The sequence below is a fragment of the Lissotriton helveticus genome, chromosome 2_1 (genome assembly GCF_964261635.1).
Source record: "Lissotriton helveticus chromosome 2_1, aLisHel1.1, whole genome shotgun sequence".
NCBI classification, from domain to species: Eukaryota; Metazoa; Chordata; class Amphibia; order Caudata; family Salamandridae; genus Lissotriton; species Lissotriton helveticus.
Window position 1 is genome coordinate 840,910,269 of NC_136059.1, and position 21,973 is coordinate 840,932,241.

The 21,973-nt window shown below is 42.5% G+C and overlaps 1 protein-coding gene across 1 annotated transcript in view; it reads left to right on the plus strand.

Annotated features, from left to right (window-relative positions):
• Positions 1–21,973, plus strand: part of LOC144818285 (zinc finger protein 474-like) — a 325,325-nt gene that overhangs the window by 75,271 nt on the left and 228,081 nt on the right. Inside the window, exon 2 of the mRNA XM_078675565.1 lies at positions 13,998–15,289. Coding sequence (XP_078531691.1) covers positions 14,219–15,289 — 1,071 coding nt within the window. The 5' untranslated portion in view covers positions 13,998–14,218. The remainder of the gene's footprint in view (positions 1–13,997; positions 15,290–21,973) is intronic.

The following is a 21,973-nucleotide window of genomic DNA, read 5'->3' on the forward strand; positions in this document are numbered from 1 at the left end:
TCTTGATTGGAATGAAGTGGTAAGTCTGAAAACATTTAATTTAAAAAGGAACAAAATGAGGGGGTTCATTTTGCCATAGAAAGTATGATTAGCAGCAGACTTCCCTGGTGAGCAGTAGCTTTACTACAGTGATCTAATGAGCAACTAGAGTGCTAACATTCAGAATGTGTGACACATCTGAATGCCTTCTTGATGGAGCCAAAGTAAACAAGCATTGAAAATGCAATAGATCTCACCCTCGTTTAAGTTAAAGCCATTCTGTTTGTAATGAGGTGGCTTTTTATTTTTGCTTTTATTAGTGTTTTTAAAACTTTCAAGTAAATAACATGCATATGTATGCATATATGTATATGTATGCATGCATTTATATTTGTATTTATATAGATATGCAGATTATATATGTTTATATATGTATGTGTATATATATATATATATATATATATACACATACATAAATGCATATGCATATATATATATATATGTGTATATGTGTGCGTGTAGGTAGAGGTGTAGAGGTAGAGAGGTAGAGAGGTAGAGAGGTAGAGGTAGAGACTAGTAGAGAGAGGTAGAGAGGTAGAGAGAAGAGAGTGAGTAATAGAGAGTAGAGAGTGAGTAGTAGAGAGTAGTAGAGAGCAGTAGAGAGAGTAGCAGAGAGTGAGTAGTAGAGAGTAGTAGAGAGTGAGTAGTAGAGAGTAGTAGAGAGTAAGTAGTAGAGTGAGTAGTAGAGAGTAGTAAAGAGTGAGTAGTAGAGAGGGAATAGCAGAGAGAGAATAGTAGAGAGTAGTAGAGTGAGTAGTAGAGAGTAGTAGAGAGTGAGTAGTGGAGAATAGTAGAGAGTGAGTAGTAGAGAGTGAGTATTAGAGAGTGAGAAGTAGAGAGTGAGTAGTAGAGAATAGTAGATAGTGAGTAGTAAAGAGTGAGTAGTAGAGCGAGAGTAGTAGAGAGTGAGTAGTAGAGAGTAGTGAGTTATAGAGAGTGAGTAGTAGAGAGTAGCAGATAGTGAGTAGTAGGGAGTGAGTAGTAGAGAGAGAGTAGTAGAGTAGTAGAGAATGAGTAGTAGAGAGTGAATATTAGAAAGTAGTGGAGTAGTAGAGAGTAAGTAGTAAAGAGTAGTGGAGAATATTCCAAAGTTTGGCTCAGCACCACTTGCACAATAAGTCCAATCAAATCATATCACTTAGAGTCCTTATTGAAGCGCTGAATCTTGGTGTATATTCAAATGCTTTTATTTTCCTTATGTTTATGTACCACAGCCAGCTGACACGTTTCTTTCTGTACAACAGAACTTTTTCAGGGCGTTCTTATTTCCTTCAAGTTATGTCGGTATCCTGTTATCATATAACTTAAGTACATTCTTATTCAAAGTGACTAGGTATCAATTTTACCCACACAATTCGGGCAGACTTGAGTAATTTATAGCATCCTCAAAGTCAGTCTTTCAAAAATTCTAAAGTATAGGACATGATAATCCAAATCCAAATGTTTCTCAAGAAAAGTCATTTTCAATCGTTCGGAATTTCGGCGTTTGGGCAGATATAACCCAGGGACCCCCAGCATGCAAAGGGAATTAGTCCCCCCCTCTGCAAACGCGCCAGTGGCCTGCGTTGCAGAGAGGTGTAAAAAGAGGCATAGCCTCATTACACCTCTGTGCAATGCAGCCCCCTGGCGCTTACTGGAGGTTCCAGGTGGGCTAGTTGGCCCCCAGGCACCCCCAGTATGCAAGGGGAATTAGTTCCCCCTCTTCAAACATGCACGGCGGCTGCGTTGCAGAGAGGTGTAAAAAAGGGTGTGGCCTCATTACACCTCTCTGCAATGCAGCCCCCTGGCGCATACTGGAGGCTCCTGGTGGGCTAGTTGGCACCCAGGGACCCCCAGTATGCAAGGGGAATTAGTTCCCCCTCTACAAACGCGCCAGAGGGCTGCGTTGCAGAGAGGTGTAACAAGGGGCATAGCCTCATTACACCTCTGCAATGCAGCCCCCTGGCGCATACTGGAGGTTCAAGGTGGGCTAGTTGGCCCCCAGGGGCCCCCAGTATGCAAGGGGCATTAGTTCCCCCTCTTAAAACATGCACGGGGGCTGCGTTGCAGAGAGGTGTAAAAAGGGGCGTGGCTTCTTACACCTCTCTGCAATGCAGTCCCCTGGCGCATACTGGAGATTCCTGGTGGGCTTTCAGGTCTTATATAGTTAGGAATTCGCATTAAAAAAAACTTTGAAATTCACTGAAAAAAACATAGGTTTCAGGCCTTATATAGTTAGGAATTAGCATTTAAAAAACCTTGCAAATTCACTGAAAAAACCATAGGTTTCAGGCCTTATATAGTTAGGAATTAGCATTTAAAAAACCTTTGAAATTCACTGAAAAAACCATAGGTTTCAGGCCTTATATAGTTAGGAATTAGCATTTAAAAAACCTTTAAAATTCACTCAAAAACTATAAGTTTTAGGGGTGTTATAGTTAGCTGGACATTTCACTCATACAAAACCATTGAAATTGCTCCTATATAGTTAGTTGTACTAACTATATTTCGCGCACCCGCAATCCACTGCTGATGATGTCACATATTAGCTCATTCATGACATGGTCAGTGACATCACTGATGACATTTCAAATGACATCACTGATGACATCACTGATGACATCATCCACGTGACAATCACATACACCTTTTCATACCCTATTAAAATTTTTCATCACTCTTTGTAAAATACAGAGTATCATATTTGAATCCATTGTCACAGCAATACAAGTATCTAAAAATCCACCCAGTGATTCATAGATGTATACACACATCTAATCACTTACCTGTAGATTCACTCATACATGCTGTCAATGAACAATAGAACACTATCAAAAATACTTATACACCTATATCGACATTAAACAACAGCACACATCCTATTCACATATGAAGTCATCCTACTCACTTATGCAAACAATGTATCATACTTACATATTTACTTAGCTACACACTTATACAAACACAACTTCATCTATTCATTTAGATAGTAAGTCATACTTAGTGAATTATAAAATCATTATTACAAGTATAAAGTTATCCATACAGTCACTCACACAATCATTGAGTCTTATGTATACTTATTTATATACAACAACTGACACATACACTGCCTTTTATTTTTCTAGTTTGTTGGACATGTACCATTGAGAAATATATTTGCTCATCACCACACCCATAAAGATATTCACTCACCCAAACAACTGTAAGAACATGTAGTTTAAACTTCATATATCTAGTGAATCAACTATTCACACATCTTTGGGCAGTCACACACCCCCCACCGAACCACACACACATTCACTCTCCCATACAAATACTCCGTTAACTAATCAATAACTAATACAGACTTTCACATAGCTAGTAACCAACTGGAGAACCAGTTTACACAACAACTGACAAAGTGATACAGATATTCAAACAGTGTAGTCACTATCCACTATATTTAGTGAGACACTATAAATTGGTCAAGTAAACAGTCAATTACACTGCTACTAAATCCTCCATCCAAATATTTATTTTTATATATCCACTCATTCTTCAATGCAAATTGCTATATATATATTATGCATATTTAAATAACGAAGCAAACCACATTCACTGGATGATGTCATCAGTGATGTCATTTGAGATGTCATCAGTGATGTCACTGACCATGTCATGAATGATGTAATATGTGACATCATCAGCAGTGGATTGCGGGTGCGCGAAATATAGTTAGTGCAACTAACTATATAGGAGCAATTTTAATGGTCTTGTATGAGTGAAATGTCCAGCTAACTATAACACCCCTAAAACTTATAGTTTTTTTGAGTGAATTTTAAAGGTTTTTTAAATGCTAATTCCTAACTATATAAGGCCTGAAACCTATGTTTTTTTTAGTGAATATATATATATATATATATATATATATATATATATATATATATATATATTCACTGAAAAAACCATAGGTTATAGACCATATATAGTTAGGAATTAGCATTTAAAAAACCTTATTTTACTCACACAAAACCATTGAAATTCCATATATAGTTAGTTGCACTAACTATATAACGCGCACCCACAATCCACTACTGATCATGTCACATATTACATCATTCATGACATGGTCAGTGACATCACTGATGACATCACTGATGACATCTCAAATGACATCACTGATGACATCACTGATGACATCATCCAGTGACTGTGTGTTTCTGTAAAGTTTAAATATGTTTTACATATTGAAAAATAAGTAGATGTAGAAGTGTCTAAATAAAAGATTTAGTAGGTGCGTGACTGACTGTATGAGTGAGTGATTAGATGTGTCTCACTGAGTGCATGGGTTAGTGACTAAACTGTCTTAATGTGTGCATCATTATGTCTGTTGTTCTGTAAAGTGCTGCATGTGTTGATCAGTAGCTATATGAGTAACTATATGGGTTATTGATTGATTGTCCAAGTATTTGAGACTGAGTGTGTGTGTGGCTGGCTGGGAGATGTGTGACTCTGTGCAGATCAATGTGTTATTGTATCAATGATTGTATAAGAGAGTAAGTATGTGTTAGTATAGGTTTGAAAATGTAAGGTACTCTATGTTTAACTGTATAGATTAAAAATGGAAGTGTGATGGATTCTTTACAGGACTGACTAGGTGTGTGAATAACTCCATGGATGAGTGGCAGAGTGTGAGTGTCTGTATAGGTGTATGAGTGCATATGATAGTGTTGTAAAGATGAGTGATTGTATGTATGAATGATTGTATGGGTGAATAAGTGAATGTGTGTGTAGACGTAGGAATCAGTGAGTGCGTATGTAGTAACTAGTATTGGTGTGTCAATGGTTTAAAAAATTATATTCTGTATTTAACACTGGGTGTAACAGAGGTTATATTAAAGTGTGAGGAGATGCATTATATGATGTCATCAGTGATGTAATTTGAGATGTCCTCAGTGATGTCATCAGTGATGTCATTTGAGATGTTATCAGTGATGTCATTTGAGATGTCATCAGTGACGTCATCAGTGATGTCATTTGAGATGTCATCAGTGATGTCATCAGTGATGTCACTGACCATGTCATGAATGATGTAATATGTGACATGATCAGCAGTGGATTGCGGGTGCGCGATATATAGTTAGTGCAACTAACTATATATGGAATTTCAATGGTTTTGTGTGAGTAAAATAAGGTTTTTTAAATGCTAATTCCTAACTATATATGGTCTATAACCTATGGTTTTTTCAGTGAATTTTCAAGGTTTTGTAAATGCTAATTCCTAACTATATATGGTCTATAACCTATGGTTTTTTCAGTGAATTTCAATGTTTTTTTAATAGCAAATATCATAAGCTGTCGAATGTCAAGTACGTGGTAAGTGAAAACATTTTCGTGTTTATGCACACTGATCTGCTTTGAATGGTGCCCCCCCCCCTCATTTCTATTAGGAGTACTCTCTCTTTGCAGATAGTGAAAGGTAGTTAACGCATGTCTTTGCCCCCATTGTAATCCGTCGTGCCTGCTTCTCTCTCCATTTGATTGATTGTTATCCAAGTATTTACTGTTTTAGAATTAGTTCTCTTTGGTTCATTCTCTATTTACAAACAAACACAGAGTCGCAATACTCTGTTTAGTCTTTGCAGATAACGAAAAATCGTGTAAAAAAAAAAGAAAAGGAATCGAGCAAAATCAGTAGGCCACTAATGGGATCTCTTTTTGACCTCGCTAAAATAGAAACATTAGGAACAACCCCTCATGACAAATACAAAACTAGTGAGATGAACTGAACTCCACACAATGATGGCTGCAAAACAGCTCGGCTCCGCCACCCACCCCGCCCAAAATAACGATAAAGAACGGCTGCCATGATTGGTTGCGGAATGACCACGACGGAGCTACGAAATGGTGCTGCTCTCATGCTAACCCCAGCTTCAGTCTGAAACATCCAGAAACACTGTAGACTACCAATTCGATCAGTTCCGGTAGCGCCCCAATGTAACCCGGTAGAGAAGAACTAGCTCTCCCCTCTTTGACTGATGGTTCTTGTTGCCTGTCCCTTCTGTTGTCATTTAACAGAACTATTTAGCCTGCTGAAAGGGGTTGTGTTCCGACCGCTGGTTGGTGGAGACATTTTGACTATATTCTGTACCTGCGTTGTCGCGTAATGCGTCATATGACGCGCCGCGTTAGCGCATCCGGAAGTCATCCGGGGCGCGCAGCGCGTAACGTAAGCATAACAAGTCATGTGACTTGTTAATAAAACTTTTCATTGGTTCATTTTACTTTTCTTATTGTAATGATGAAAGGCTTGGTCATATGACCTAAAAATTACGCTTTTCATTACTTCCGAACATTATTTTTTCTTAAATATATGTTATAATGTTCCAGGCTAATGTACTTTCCCGGAAATTTTACAACTGTCCTGCAAGTAAAATATATTCTTTTTTCGAGAAAAAGAGCGTTTCTTCGTCCCATGACGGAGCCGTTGAGCAAAAGAGGGTCGACCTGCTGTCTTAGTCGCCGATACGCCTGAATATGAGATTCTTATCGATCACTTTATGTTGCAGGAATAGAAAACACAACAGCCCTTGACCATTTATCTTTACTGCGTTCCTTCGTATTATACCTTTTACCCTTCATGTAATTGGTCTGCTTTATTTCACTTGCCTTTTAATGATTCTAAAACAGTCACTATTATTAAAAACTTTACCAATGTATATACTACTACCATGTTTTCTTTTAAAAACCTTTATTGAGAAAATTTCATTATACAAATACGAGCCTATAACCACGTGGGCCTGCCACAGAGCAAACTGTAATCGTATATGATGAATAGACATTTACACTGTAGAGGAACGTAACGGGCGGGCCATTAGGTTGCAAGAACTAAGGTGTCTAACAGTTACGGAATCGGTGGACGTACATTTTATAATTAAAATACGACAGGGCCAGTTACAATAAAATTATCTAGATATACATTTGCGGGCAAGTACCATGGGTGACGTTAATTCGAACTTTCAACAGTACAGTAATCAATAACACATCAGAACTTAATATCAATAGGGATGTCGAAATATTCAATCAATTCTCGTCCCCGCCCGCCATGTGCTTCAAAACTGCATACGTATCTCGTGATTTCAAGGTTCTGCAACCAGTACACAACAAGGAGTTACGAGTCCCATTTATTCTGGCGCCATTTTGGGCGAGGACGGGCAGGTCCAGGATATAGTCAAAATGTCTCTACCAACCATCGACTATGATGATGTTCATATGCTGTATTTATTAGAGTAACACTCATCTGTCCACATGAAATTAATTTGCCACAATCTAAACATGTCATTTTAATCTTTCCAAAGTTCTTCTAAATATTTGGGACCGTTTCCCTTGCCTCTGAAGCTCTCAGTGCCACTTCTTTGATGAATGTACTAGCAGGTCAGGGGTTCTCCTCCAAATCTCTCTTTTATGCAGCACTATAATTAATTGGTGCCACCTCTCCATATGACGATGCATGGTATAGTTACCACAACTATATTTTTTTTCGGTTCCTCTGGAGAGTTCATCGTGGCAGATGAAGCGTGTAACGTACCGGGCATTTACCTTTTTTTGCATGTACAGGAAAGGAAAAAAAAATCGAGCGTCCGAGTTCTAAGGTGTCCCAGGGCCATTTTGGTGGACCAGGCCCAAATCCAAAGAACAGCCATCTCACAGGCTAATGGGGCGACCCACGCCGAGTTTCAGCATTGTAGGATGACCACACAAGTACAGCAACTTGCTAGACATCACCTCGGTGCCATCCGGATCTCGGCGCCCCACTGCAGATGAAGTGCCTCTCAACTATGAAACCACCACGGTGACATCCGGATCTTGGCGCGTTGTGCTGCCTTCGGCCTATTCGCACATCGGTCCGCTACTGACGCCATCTCACAGGCTAATGGGGCGACCCACGCCGAGTTTCAGCATTGTAGGATGACCACACCAGTACAGCAACTTGCTAGACATCACCTCGGTGCCATCCGGATCTCGGCGCCCCACTGCAGATGAAGTGCCTCTCAACTATGAAACCACCACGGTGACATCCGGATCTTGGCGCGTTGTGCTGCCTTCGGCCTATTCGCACATCGGTCCGCTACTGACGCCATCTCACAGGCTAATGGGGCGACCCACGCCGAGTTTCAGCATTGTAGGATGACCACACCAGTACAGCAACTTGCTAGACATCACCTCGGTGCCATCCGGATCTCGGCGCCCCACTGCAGATGAAGTGCCTCTCAACTATGAAACCACCACGGTGACATCCGGATCTTGGCGCGTTGTGCTGCCTTCGGCCTATTCGCACATCGGTCCGCTACTGACGCCATCTCACAGGCTAATGGGGCGACCCACGCCGAGTTTCAGCATTGTAGGATGACCACACCAACTTGCTAGACATCACCTCAGTGCCATCCGAATCTTGGCATCTCAACGCCTAGTGGTATCTTCCATACAAAAAATATTGTTACGCTGCCTTTGGCCCCATTCGCACATCAGTCCGCAACTTAGACATCACCTCGGTGCCATCCGGATCTTGGCATCTCAGCGCCTTGTGGTGTCAGTCAGAAAATATTGTTGTGCTGCCTTCGGCCTATTCGCACATCGGTCCGCTACTGACGCCATCTCACAGGCCAACGGGGCGCCCCACGCCGACTTTCAACATTGTAGGATGGCCACAGAAGTGCGACAACTTACTAGACACCACCTCGGTGCCATCCGGATCTTGGCGCGTTGTGCTGCCTTCGGCCTATTCGCACATCGGTCCGCTACTGACGCAAACTCACAGGCCAACGGGGCGCCCCACGCCGACTTTCAGCATTGTAGGATGGCCACACCAGTGCGGCAACTTGCTACACACCACCTCGGTGCCATCCGGATCTTGGCGCGTAGTGAAGCTGCAGCAGCTGCAAATAAGCTTCAGACAGTGTTACAACCGCTGCTCAGAACTCTCAACTATGACACCACCTCGGTGCCATCCGGATCTTGGCGCGTTGTATTGCCTTCGGCCTATTCGCACATCGGTCCGCTACTGACGCCGCCTCACGTGCCAACGTATTTTCTCCGCATTTTATACCCTATGCCGCATAACAGGTCGTGACTTGTTTATAAAACTTTTCATTGGTTCATTTTACTTTTGGTTTCCGAATGATGGAAGGCTTGATCATATGACCTAAAAACAACACTTTTCATTGGATGAAAACTTTTTTTTTCCCCCAAACGATGAAAGCCCCACCTTGTTTCTGGATGTTTCAGACTAAACTGGCGTCAGCATGAGAGCACCACCATCTCGTAGCTCCGTCGTGGTCATTCCGCGAGCAATCATGGCAGCCGCTCCCCACCAGAAGCCTGCAGGAGTCGGGGCCCCCAAAACTTTTGATGAATTCTCAAGGCGGAGGGGACGCTTTCGAGAATGGGGTCCAAGACCTAGCAGACAAGCGTCCGATTTCCAAGGTGTCCCAGGGCCATTTCAGTGGACCACGCCCAAAAAGGAAAGAGCCTGCCGCCATTTTGAGAGTCCTGTGGCAGCCGCCTATCGCTGCACCGCAAGAGTGGGCGCAACTCAGCTGAATGGCGGATTTTGACACAGTGGACCAAAAGCGGACGGAATGGCAACTGAAACGGTAAAGGGGCGCCCCACTAAAACAGATGAGACTCCACCTGGAGAGGCCCGTTCACGCCGCCTCCCCCGGGGCGCTCCACGCCGTTATTCGGAGCAGCATTGTAGGATACCAAAACCAGTGCGACAACTTACTGGACATCACCTTGGTGCCATCGTTCTGCTGCCTTGGAACTATTCGCACAACAGTTTGCTACTGATGACCCACCCCCCGCGACGCCCCACGCCGTTATTTGCTGGGTGGCAACTTACTAGACATCACTTTCGTGTCATCTAGATTTCGGCGCGTTCTGCTGCCTTGGAACTATTCGCACAACAGTTTGCTACTGATGACCCACCCCCCGCGACGCCCCACGCCGGAAATCTGGACGTTGTGCTGCGTTGGGACTATTCGCACAGCCGACCGCTACTTCGTTGTTTTTCTCTAAAAATGTTTATATGTTATTACTATTTTTGTTTTCTTGTATATATTTATAAATTATTAAAGTTTTATAATCTTACTACTTTGTCGGAGTGCTATATATTTTTAATGTGACACATAATTGTAAAAACTTTGATGTACAAAGAGTCATCCCTGGAATCTTCCGCTTCACGCTCGGTCCCCTCCCCAATCACAATACAGGATGGTTTTCAGATAATAGCAACGCTTCTGCTGTGACGGATCTCATCGAGTGTGGGCCTTGATCTACTATAACTCCTTTGAAGAGGGGTGATTCTTTACAGCTGTGGCCATAAACTACATCTGCAGGGCTAGCTGATAGCCTAGGACCGGCCTGGACAATCGGACACAGAGGAAAAGGAGTGTCAGAGGGTGCGGTAGTGAATAGGGCGAAAGGGAGGTGTCGGGCGGGCACAGGGTGTGATTCTCAGGGAAGAGCAGCGCAGATGGGGGGAGGTTTATTACCCATGCATAAGACAGAGAGCGGGGGTGACCACTGCCTGGGTGAGATGCTTGCGAGGGTGGGGAGCCATGCTAAGGATCGACAGCGTGCACAGAGTGGGTCTGGTCAAGGCATCTAAAATGGCTGCCGTGCACGACAAAAGTGTGGCATTTGAAAAAAGACAAGATGGCGCACACAATGTTTTTCAACAATTCCTGATTTCCTTCGAATCGAACGTTAACAGACGTTGGGGCATATTACCAAAGTTAAGCGATATTTATCCCTAACGATGCATTGCAAAGATTTTTTTACCGTCAGAAATTATCGCAGATAAACCTTGCTATTATCAAGGTTTATCGCAAATACGATAAAAAACGACCGCAATGCATTAATATCGCTGAAAACTCAGCGATATTCATGCATTACCGAGCTAATGCTCTTAGCCATGTTATCCACCTCCCATTGGATAACATGGCTAAGAACTGCTCAGGGCAGCTGTTACTTTTTGGAGATATTCGCGCTTATCTCGAATATTTCCAAAAGTTGATAATAGGAGATAGCGATGTTAGCGACTGTTTCCAGTCGCTAACATCTTGGCATGCCCACTTTGCATGTCATTAGTGATAAATATCACTCACATGCAAAGTGGGGCCCAAGATGGTCGCTATCTCCTACTAGCCGTCGCTAACTGGTGTTAGCAACAGCTAGGTAATACAGATATAATTTTATCTCCGCGAAGCGGAGCGCTGTTACAGATATATATCTTGTTTTTGAACGTTAATTTCTCAAAATGCACTGAAGCACATATATTGAGACATAGCAAAGGCACATCGGGCTACCAGTCCCTAATATTTTACCAAGTTTCGTGCAAATCCATTCAGCCGTTCGATTATTATTATTATTTTTTTTTTTTGCCCCGCGGGGCCCTTTTAAAACCTCCACATCAAACCTAGGGGGTCAGCGAGGATCTACTATGCCCCCTTATGGTCATTTGCCCCTTCGCTTTGGCCTCCTCTTGTCTCTCGATCCTACCGAGAGACAAGATGGCGGCCGCTACGTACTGTTTGGAATGTTTACAGACACCGGAGAGCCAATCAGCTTCGCTTCGCAAAGCTCCGTAACGCGAAAAGTACGCGAAGCGGTGCGCTGTTACAGATATATATCTTTTTTTGAACGTTAATTTCTCAAAATCCACTGAAGCACATATATTGAGACCTAGCAAAGGCACATCGGGCTACCAGTCCCTACAATTTTGCCAAGTTTCGTGCAAATCCATTCAGCCGTTCGATTATTATTATTATTATTTTTTTTTGCCCCGCGGGGCCCTTTTAAAACCTCCACATCAAACCTAGGGGGTCAGCGAGGATCTACTATGCCCCCTTATAGTTATTTCCCCCTTTGTCTTGACCTCCTCTTGTCTCTCGATCCTACCGAGAGACAAGATGGCGGCCGCTACGGACTGTTTGGAATGTTGACAGACGCCGGAGAACCAATCAGCTTCGCTTCACAAAGCTCCGTTGCGCGGAAAGTCCGCGAACCAGTGCGCTGCCCGGTCCGCTGTTACAGATATATATCTTTTTTTAAACGTTAATTTCTCAAAATCCACTGGAGCACATATATTGAGACCTACAAAAGGCACATCGGGCTACCAGTCCCTACAATTTTGCCAAGTTTCGTGCAAATCCATTCAGCCGTTCGGGCTAAAAGTGAGGCCAACCGCCCTATGGAAAACTCAATGTTAAAAACACGTTTTGGGACCCCCCTTTTTTCTCGGCCCCCACTGGACGAACCCCCCCCCCCAAATTTTCAAGGGCTGCTCAGAAACAAAATGTGCCATTTTCCTGAAAATTTCAGCCAATTTCGTCCACAAACGCCAAAGTTATTAGACATAGAATTTTCAAAAAACCCATAGAGAAAAAATCCTAACTATATATACCTACTGGCGACCGCCAGTAGGTAATATATATATATATATGTATATATATATCCTCCCAAACTCGGTTCGCTTTTCCGGTAATGCAGCGCTCAATGCTGGTGCGATTCCCCTGCGGCTGAACCACGCCGCTGTACATTTAACAACTTCTCCTTCTCCAGGAAAAAATGGGTCGCACACCCAGGGCAGTGCTTAATCTTAATTTTTATTTGTATTCAGGCATACAAAGGCTGACAGCGCGTATATTGATCTACGCGTTTCGGTGTATCGAGGCTAAGAATTTCTGTGTTGTGACTCTATGCGTGGTGATATTTGATTGAGAGGCGGACTACACCAAGGCCGTAGACGCCAAACACACATGGCGATGGGAAACCTTGGAGCAGCGCTACTCTAGCTGAGTTAATAGAATTGAAGAACAAACACTCGCTACAGAACAAAAGGGAAATAACGCACGTATAGCGTTTTCGTCACTTGGAACCCACGTGTGGGTTGGAAATATCACCACGCATAGAGGCACAATACAGAAATTCTTAGCCTTGAGAAAGTCGCGGAACTACTATCTGTAGCGACGAAACGCGTTGGCTGTTGTTTACTGTTGGGAAGAAATCTGAATTAAAACAATACAAGAACTACATTTGAAAATTGGAATTGTTGACTGATATCTTTTTGCATTTAATATTTGTGAAATTCTGAATAAGTGAACTCAATCTTATGAATATACGTGTGCTTGGGAGTTAAGAATTTTCTTGGTGAGAGATTAGTCTCTTAATTTATGGAGTTTGTGTGGTTCTCCATTCCTTTGAGCACCGTGTTAACAATTGTGAATTGTAAATAATTTAGTGCGAATCTAAACCCAAAGCGCCACTGAACCTATAAGTATAACCACGTTGCTGTTTGTTGAAATATTAGCATGCAGGGATGAGTAACTGTTGCCTCTTACGTTTTTTTAGCCAGCTTCACTGGCTTCCTGTAAGAGTAAAATTTCCGTTAAAATTCCGCAGTGTGCACAAATGTTTGTACGAGCAAGTTTCTGAGTGGTACGAGCACTCTCCTGAATTCCTGAAAACAAAATCTCAACACGTTTCTTAAGTTTTTCCTTTCCTTTTCTTCTCAAGCAATCCCCAGTCACTGCACCTCATCTATAGAACTCCCTACAATTGAGATAAAAAATCATCTTGTCCCATACTCTTTCTAGGGAAAAAAACTATTTTGTTTTTATAATATGCTTCTCTTCATCTTCCAAAGATGGTTAGTCACAAGTGCCAAGATACCTTTTGGCGTGGTTTGTGCATCCTAAATGTTATACACCTTAAAATAATATTACATGAATGAAACAAATAACTTGTTGTTCTAGGGGTGCATACAGGTATTTAGGGGAAAAGCAAATTACCCTGATTAGTTAAGTTATATATTTTTGAATGTTTTCGTTACCCAAAAATGTCCCTTCTTGTGAGCAGTGCTTCTCGATTGAACATACCACTTTTAAGGAGACAGTATTATTTTTAATTATTTATCTTTGTTCATCACCTTCTAGGTAAAAATGGCATATTCTGATTGAATACCTCGTTCAGGACTTTCTAAATCTTATGACATCGCCTTTAAAGAAAATGATCTGCCTTGAATACCCTCACATTTTTACCCATGAGGAGAGACAAGTAACCTTTAATGAAACAATGTTTCATAACACAGAGACCAAATAGAGGGCATTAGGAGTTCCACATACAGCTCATGGGATCCTACTGGAACAATTTATAAATGGACAGATTTTCAAAAAAAGGTAGAATAGTCAAATATAATCTCACAACAGCCTCAGCTGATGTGGGATTTAATTTTCCATCCAACCCAACAACCACAACTACTACATCAAATCTCCACAATACGAAGACAGAAATTGCCCCTTCAGAATTGTCAGTTAAAAGCAGGTGCAGAGAAAAAAGACCAGGAACAGCAACATTATCAAAACGGTCAAGCACAATGTCACAAAATAAGACAAATCGGCCAGTCATACCACCAAAGCGACCTGGATTCAGAGTGTGCTACATTTGTGGTAGAGAATTTGGATCTCAGTCCATTGCCATTCATGAGCCTAAATGCCTGGAAAAATGGCATGTGGAGAATGAAAGTTTACCAAAGCATCTGAGAAGAAAGTCGCCAAAGAAACCTGAGCCATCTACTGATGGCTCACACAGTGTTAGTGCTGAAAATGAAGCTGCTTGGGAAAGTTCCAAAGCTCAACTGTTATCTTGCCAGACCTGTGGTCGCACATTTCTTCCAGATCGCCTTCTTGTGCACCAGAATAGTTGTAAACCAAAGGATGGTTGCAATTCTGTCTCAGAAGCAATATCTTCAAGGAGTACTAACACTTCACAAGATAATTCCAGCGCACAGAATCTCTACAGTTCTCAGAAAGTTCCATTAAAACCTAAAACTCTTGTTTGTTACATTTGTGGAAGGGAATTTGGTACTAAATCTCTTCCTATCCATGAGCCCAAGTGCCTTGAAAAATGGAAAGTTGAAAATAAAGACTTACCAAAAGAACTCCGTCGGCCTGTTCCTCAAAAACCTCAACTGGCTCAGTCTGGAGAAATCAACACAAAGGAGCAGAATGAGGCAGCTTGGCAGAGCTTCAAGGGTCAACTGGTTCCGTGTCCAAACTGTGGTCGATCCTTTGCACCAGACCGCCTTCTTGTTCATCAGAAGAGCTGTAAAGTTAAAAATATGGGAGCAAACATCAAGACAATTTCCATCGACGAAGGATTTAGTAAGAATATACAATCTGGCATGAGTTTACCTAAGAATGGTGCTGCAGCACCCCAGCCTGATAAGGTACTATTTATTTTATCTTGTCTTTTTCTCTTTTTGTAGTACTGATTATGTTTGTTTATTTATTTGTAGCACTGACTGTGTTTGTTTATTTATTTCGTTTTTTTGTGTAAGGACAACAAACTCTGTTTTAGCTACGTCGTAGGACATTGTAAACAAAGAATAAGGCACTGTGATGTTCATATATTGGTTTAAATGTGATACATTTTCGGTTTTGTATAGTTTGACAAAGCAATGAAATATGTTCAGTCGACTGTTCGCATATTTAGTGCCTATGCTGTTAGCAGAGGTCACAAGTAAAGGAGGTCCTGTGCGAGACTGATCTGATAGAGTGTGGGAGCAGACCTATTCTGCTACACAAAAGAGGAGCCTGACCATCTGCCATCAATCTTTTTGATTTTCCATGGAGACTTGTGTCTCACTTGCATGGGTGTTTACTTCTAGACTCGCTGCACTATATCTTGATTAGGTGACACTGAGTGATTAAATTCAGTTCAGTGCTGTGCCTGCAATCTTAATCCAGCCCTTGAGCCATTTTTGGTAGGATTCCATATTCTGCCATATTATAATCTGTGGTTAGATACAGGAGAATCCGAGGTGCTTGACCGTCTTTTTGAACGTTGGAAAGAACATCTTTTCTAATGCTGGCTTTTGCAATTTCCTTCCTTCTCAAAGGTCTGCTGGTGATGTTTCATTTATTCGTTTTGTTGTTTAGGGATTTCCTCTAGCAACACTTCCCTTGAATAGGTAAGGTTTGCGATAGGTCCTCAGTGGAAGCGTACTAAAGGATCAACTGTATGTTTCTTCAAGGGTATAGAGACAACCACTCGAATCAAACATTAAGGTGCTATTCCATTGTTTAGGGATGCAGTGGGTTGTACTAGCTCCTCAGTTCCCCTTCCTATTGTCACTGGAAAGAGGGTAAAGGAATATTAACAAAGAGACAAGAACTTCAGAAAGCCACTGTTAGACCTGTCAGCCCTTTGGGTGGTCCCTCATAATTTGTATCCCCTTTTTGCCTTCTATTTTTTTGTATGTCCACTACATTCTTTTTTTGGTGTTGACCCTAGGTCTCTGGGTGCTTCTTTGCTACTAATTAGCACTGAAGTGCAGGTGCTCCTCTAATATGGAGGAAGAGTAGGTGCTCCATCACAAAATGGTGGCCTGCTAACTGTCAGAATTTACCACACAGCTGGGGACCATAGGGATGTTAGGAGGGGTTCCAGAACCTTCTGGTCCACTCTAGACACTCTGGGCCCAGGATATATAAGATAGAAGCGGCGTAACAACTGGAAGGAGGCCAGGTTGTGGAAAAGAAAACTTGACTGGTCCGTTGAGGGTGAGTGGGCCCCCCACCCCGTGATAGCCTGAGACTTGGCGTATTAGCCCTTTCCCTGTCACAATATCACCCAGCACCTGGACTAGCCCGTACCCTAGCTGCCTGATGTAAAACACTAGAGCCTGTTAATTAATGCCATAGACTGACCTGAGCGGTTCGCGCTCGATTGGTGACACTGCCGTGGCCCAAGCAGAAATTTTGTGGAGGTGACCGGGGTCCCGGTGGATTTGAGGCCGACGGAGCGCTGGTCGATAGGCTTGCAAGGTCTGTCAGGGGAGAGAGGCTCGGGCTGATGGGGTGTGAGCGGCATCGAACCAGGCCGTCAGCTGTTAGCGGACGCCATTCTGAGACCCGTCCTGTCATTATTGCAGAGGAGGGAGCGGGGCGGGCCTAGAGGAGGCACGCCTGTCTGGAACGAGGAGTTGCTGAGGGGGCGTGCTTGCTCTCCGGCGAGTCCTCCCATTGCTGCAGAAAAGGGAGCGGGGCGGGCCTGGAAGAGGTGCGCCCGCCCTGAGGAAGAGGAGTTATCAAGGAGGCGCGTTAACTCCCGTCACTGTGAGGGTGAAGCCAGGGGGAGAAGGAGGAATCCTAGGGGAGACGCGCATTGCTCTGGAGAAAGGGGATGGGGGAATCTCTTACCGGGGGCCTGCCCTGGGACATTGGGAGAAAAGATCGAGAACAAGAGAGGAATCCCTAACTCCTCCCTACCTCCATACTAAGAACAGCGTCCACAACTTCCCCTACAGAAGTAAGCAGGGTATAAAGAAAAGGGGGGAAGGAAAGGAAACGCATGACTCAAACGATAACTGCTGATCTACAGTAAGAACGTACTTTTCTCATGTGAAGCAGGGCAAAGTCTGGTACGCTATAGGTGGCAGTTTACTGTTTAAGACTCCAGTATTTTTGCCATGTAAAGACTTAAAAAATCCTGCTCTGTGGAAGCTAATGGAAGTTAACTCTGTATAAAACGAAGGTCTTGTGTTAATAACCTTATGCCTGAATAGCTTGATGAAAATTCCTACCTTGTCCAAATTTTAAATATTGCTCAGTTGAAGAACAATTCAGCTACCTGTGTGAGATAGGTTGCGAGGTGTCCTGTTAATTTGTCTCTAGGCCTGATTAATAGCCCCTGGAGCTGAAATAAGGTTTGGCATGTAATGAAGTATTCTATAACCTACTAATAGTGAGACAAATGAGAAGGGTTCTCTAGCATGTTTTGAATTGTTGTGATAACCTGTAATCCAGTAACCAGGAAATCTAATGTGATAAGACAATATTGCTGATGAAACTGAAAACTAGTTTTTAAAGGAAAGATAAAGCTTTTCTACTTTTTCTAAAGATGGTGTGGTGTCATTTTTAAGTGGAGGTACGCTGTGTTACTGAATTGAGTGAGCGCGACAATTTGCCTTGGAGATAGGCCTTACCACCCTGTGCCAAGCTACCCTAAGTGGACCGGAGACCCCGGGTCCAACAGCCACATTTCAACCAGAGAGTACATGTAATCAGTTTGTATGCACCACAGAAGACGTTTATACACTGCACCTACTCGTCACTGAATGGTTCTTGGAGAACTGAGGCACTTGATAAACTCTTAGAAGCAAACTCTTTTCTCTGCATACATTAAGTAGTCCGAGGCACCCATTACAGGGTATTTAGACAAGTCAAGTAGTCAGAGGCACCCATTACAGGGTATTTGGACAAGTCTAGTTTCTTGACACAGCACCACTATGAGAAGGAAGATGATTTTGTGCCTATGCCCACATGCACATTCATGTTTAGAAGAGATGGGCTAGGAGGCAGACAGTATGCATACGAGGATGGAAACTCTACTGAACTCACGGCTACGCCTAGGCTTACTTTTAATATTTAAATATTGTACATTTGGAAGGAGGTGTACTGTTGTGGCTCAGCCTTTCAATGTATGGGACACTTATCTAAGACCTAGCTTCTTCTGTCTGAAGGTAAATGATTTAGGGCCTGATTTAGAGCTGGACACTAATGGAGAATGCTAAAAAAAAGTATTTTATTTCCTGACCTGCTACCTCTCTATTTTCACATCTCATGTGGAGGTGGGAACACTGTTAAGGTCCTCATTATAAGTGGGACACCTTTTACTGTAGGGATAGCCTGGGACTGGTATCTGTAAAATTCCAACACTCGTAACAGCAGGCTGAGTTTCCAAAGGCGACACCGCATTGGCACTACCATATGAAACGTCCTGCTGTTAACAGCCTTAGGACTTTCTTCCCTGACCACGACTGCAGAGCAAGGTATTACAGTCCCAAGCAGAAAAAAACAACATAATACCTCATTCTTAGGGATAAATCTCCAAGATTATCAGGGACATTGCTTGTTTTTTTTTTCAAGGCCTCTCTGCTTCTCCTCCTTTCACAGTGTTTCAAAAGACCGAGTTGCTTTTAGAGTGAAGCCATCTCTACTGCCTAAGGTGATATCAGAGTTACATTTATCCCAGGTGTAATCTACCCATCTTTTAATCCTCCTGCACATCTTCCTAAGAAGGAAAAAAGTTAGCACAGGTGACATCCTTGGCAAGCCCTGAGCCATTATATTCATAAATCTTTAGGATTTAGGCTAGCAGATAATGTTTCTGTGGCATATCAGGAACCATTTAAGGAGAAGATGGATACAAAGCAATGTTGATCCCACTGGATATCTTTCTGTATTAAACACTATAATTTCCTCCTGAAGAGCTTCATTATCATTTAGACTTACTCAGGAGTATTTTTGATCTGTAAAGCTGCAATCTGGGCTGTTGCTTTTTTGTGAATCACTATGTTTTTAGATGATAACCCTAGATCTTTTTCCCAATTTGGCTTGGCCATTTTGCAAAGATTTCTGTTGTAGAATTATTTCATTAATATTTCTCACCATCGAGCCAGAAAGCTGCAGTGGGACAGGTTAAAACATGAATCTGCTGGATCGAATATTTGTTAGAAGAACAAGTTGCCTACCTTCAGTATCGTTCTTTCTGATCTTGATTACTACTCCTGCCAATTCCATACATCCACCTACTTTCCCACTTGAGGATGAACGGAGTTTACAACCTTTGTATGCATGTCTGTCACCCTTTTTTTCTGTCTGCTTTCTCCATACAATTAATTGTCTTGTGATTTGCGAATTATACGCAGCGATACCCCAGGAAGTTAGTTAGAGCAGCACTTAAACGTGTTTGGTACACACCCCGGGAAAGTTTGTTGACACCTAAAGAAAAGAAGGAGGGCACATTGTTGACCTGCGTCCTAACATTCAATCCCAAAGCAAATAAGGTGAAACAGATAATTTCAAAAAATTGGAGACTGATAGAACATCTGAATATTCCAAAACCGCTATTTGCATTTCGGAGGGGAAAAAATATAGAGCAGCATTTGGTGAAGGCGAGTAGGGTGGTGATAAGCAAAAAAGATACTAGGAGCCTACTAGGATTGCCACCCGTGATCGGACACTACCGCTGTATGAACTGTACTGTGTGTCCGAACACTAAGGATCTGAAAGAGATTGAAATCAATGGCCATACACATACGATGCGCACCTTCTCTAATTGTAACACCAAGAATGCTATCTATGTAGTGACATGTCCTTGTGATTTGTGCTACATTGGGCAAACCACGCAAGCAGTTAAAATGCGTATTGGACAGCATAAATCGCGCATAAGGTGTAAGTACATGGGGGCCCCTTTAGTGCAGCACTATATGGAGGCAGACCATAATGAAGAGGAGTTGACTTGGGCAGTTCTAGTTACCATCTCGGCTAAAAACAAAACAGAATTAGAGACCAAGCTGAACCGTACAGAAGCAAGACTAATAGAGAGGTATCACACCTCTGAGAATGGATTGAATGAGCAGGATGAAATTTGGGCTTTGATCTGAATCTCTTGATCCTTTCCCTTGATCACTGTACTATGTATATTTCTGTGGTCGTTTTTATCTAGTGAGTATAGACTGTGATAAGGTATGGCACTAATTACTGAGGTATGTGTACATATGCTGTTGATATACATACATATATATTTTTTCTTGATTTGGCATTATAATGTGTATAATATGTATTTATTGTACTTTGCCACAGATTTATTATGAGTGGCATTTATCTGTTTTGATACTGTTTACTCCTTGTATTTGGGATGTATGGTCATGTGGCCTTTTTAAGAATGTGAACCCAGTAGTGAAAATGCAGGAGTGATAGTGGGTGCTTGATGATTTGTTGATGTCATAATGGGCTTTTGGGTTTACTTGTTTTTTATTTTTCCTTCATGATTTATTTTTATTAACAATTGTTTTTGGTTCTTCTTCGTGTGGTTGAGTGAGATTGGTCACTAATCTGGAATATTTTGAGCACTTGTGACCTTTGAGCACCGTTTGACGTAGGACACGCTTATTTGGAATGCGCGTTGTCAGCCGCCCCTGATTCTTTGGTGGTTTGGCTGGAGAGGCGTTGTAGCGAGCACTGAGGTTACGTGCCGCCGACCTTGTTTGGATGTTGAAGGTAATTTCTTCCCCCTTCGCCGCATATTTATGCGAGCGCGTAGCGCGGGCAGTGAGGGCTCTTTAGATTAGAGCAGATTATTGAGGGGAGTGTTGGGTACGATAGTGGAGTAATAAGCAGGTATGGCCCGACTGTTTTCATTCTTTGAGGGTTGCTGTTAGGGTTCTAATCAGGCTGATATGTAGCTTTGAGAGAGATACCCACTGTGTTTGGCGGGCACGTGAACTATAGGTATTTTGAGCTGCCTGCTGCACTCAGATTTAAATCCGCACATGACCGGCCTTCTGCCACTAGTTGTGAAGTTAATGACTTGGAGAGTAAGTACAGGTGGGTGTACGCACGTAGTTTAGGTTATAGATCCCCGTTATCCAGCATGTGTGTACTTTTAGTTAGCGTTGTTTGAACACTGGTGGAGGGGAATGAGGAGAGAGGTTCGAGTGACTGAGGGTTTGTTGTTCTCCCTTCTTCTTTCTCCTGTGGGCCGGCATGATTGTAGGAAGACTGCGAGACTTGAGCCACTTCAGATATTTTTCTCTATCTGGGCGGACACTGTGAAGATATAAAGGTATGTGCGCCTGGATCTGTGTTAATTATCCTGTTGTCAGTGATGGCTTTTGTGTGGCTACCTCCCCCCTGTAAGATCTTCCCCTGTTAGTAATTGGCCTCTTTAAATATATTTTTACTTCATGTAGAGTCTGCGGGAAGAAACCCGAGACAGTGGTTCCTACCCCACCCATTTGGGTGGTTGTGAGGGAGCCAGCGATACCAGCTCGAGGTTTAGCCAGGGCCGTGAAAAATAGGTATTTATATTGGACACGTGATGTGTTTCGTAGTACTTGGCATGT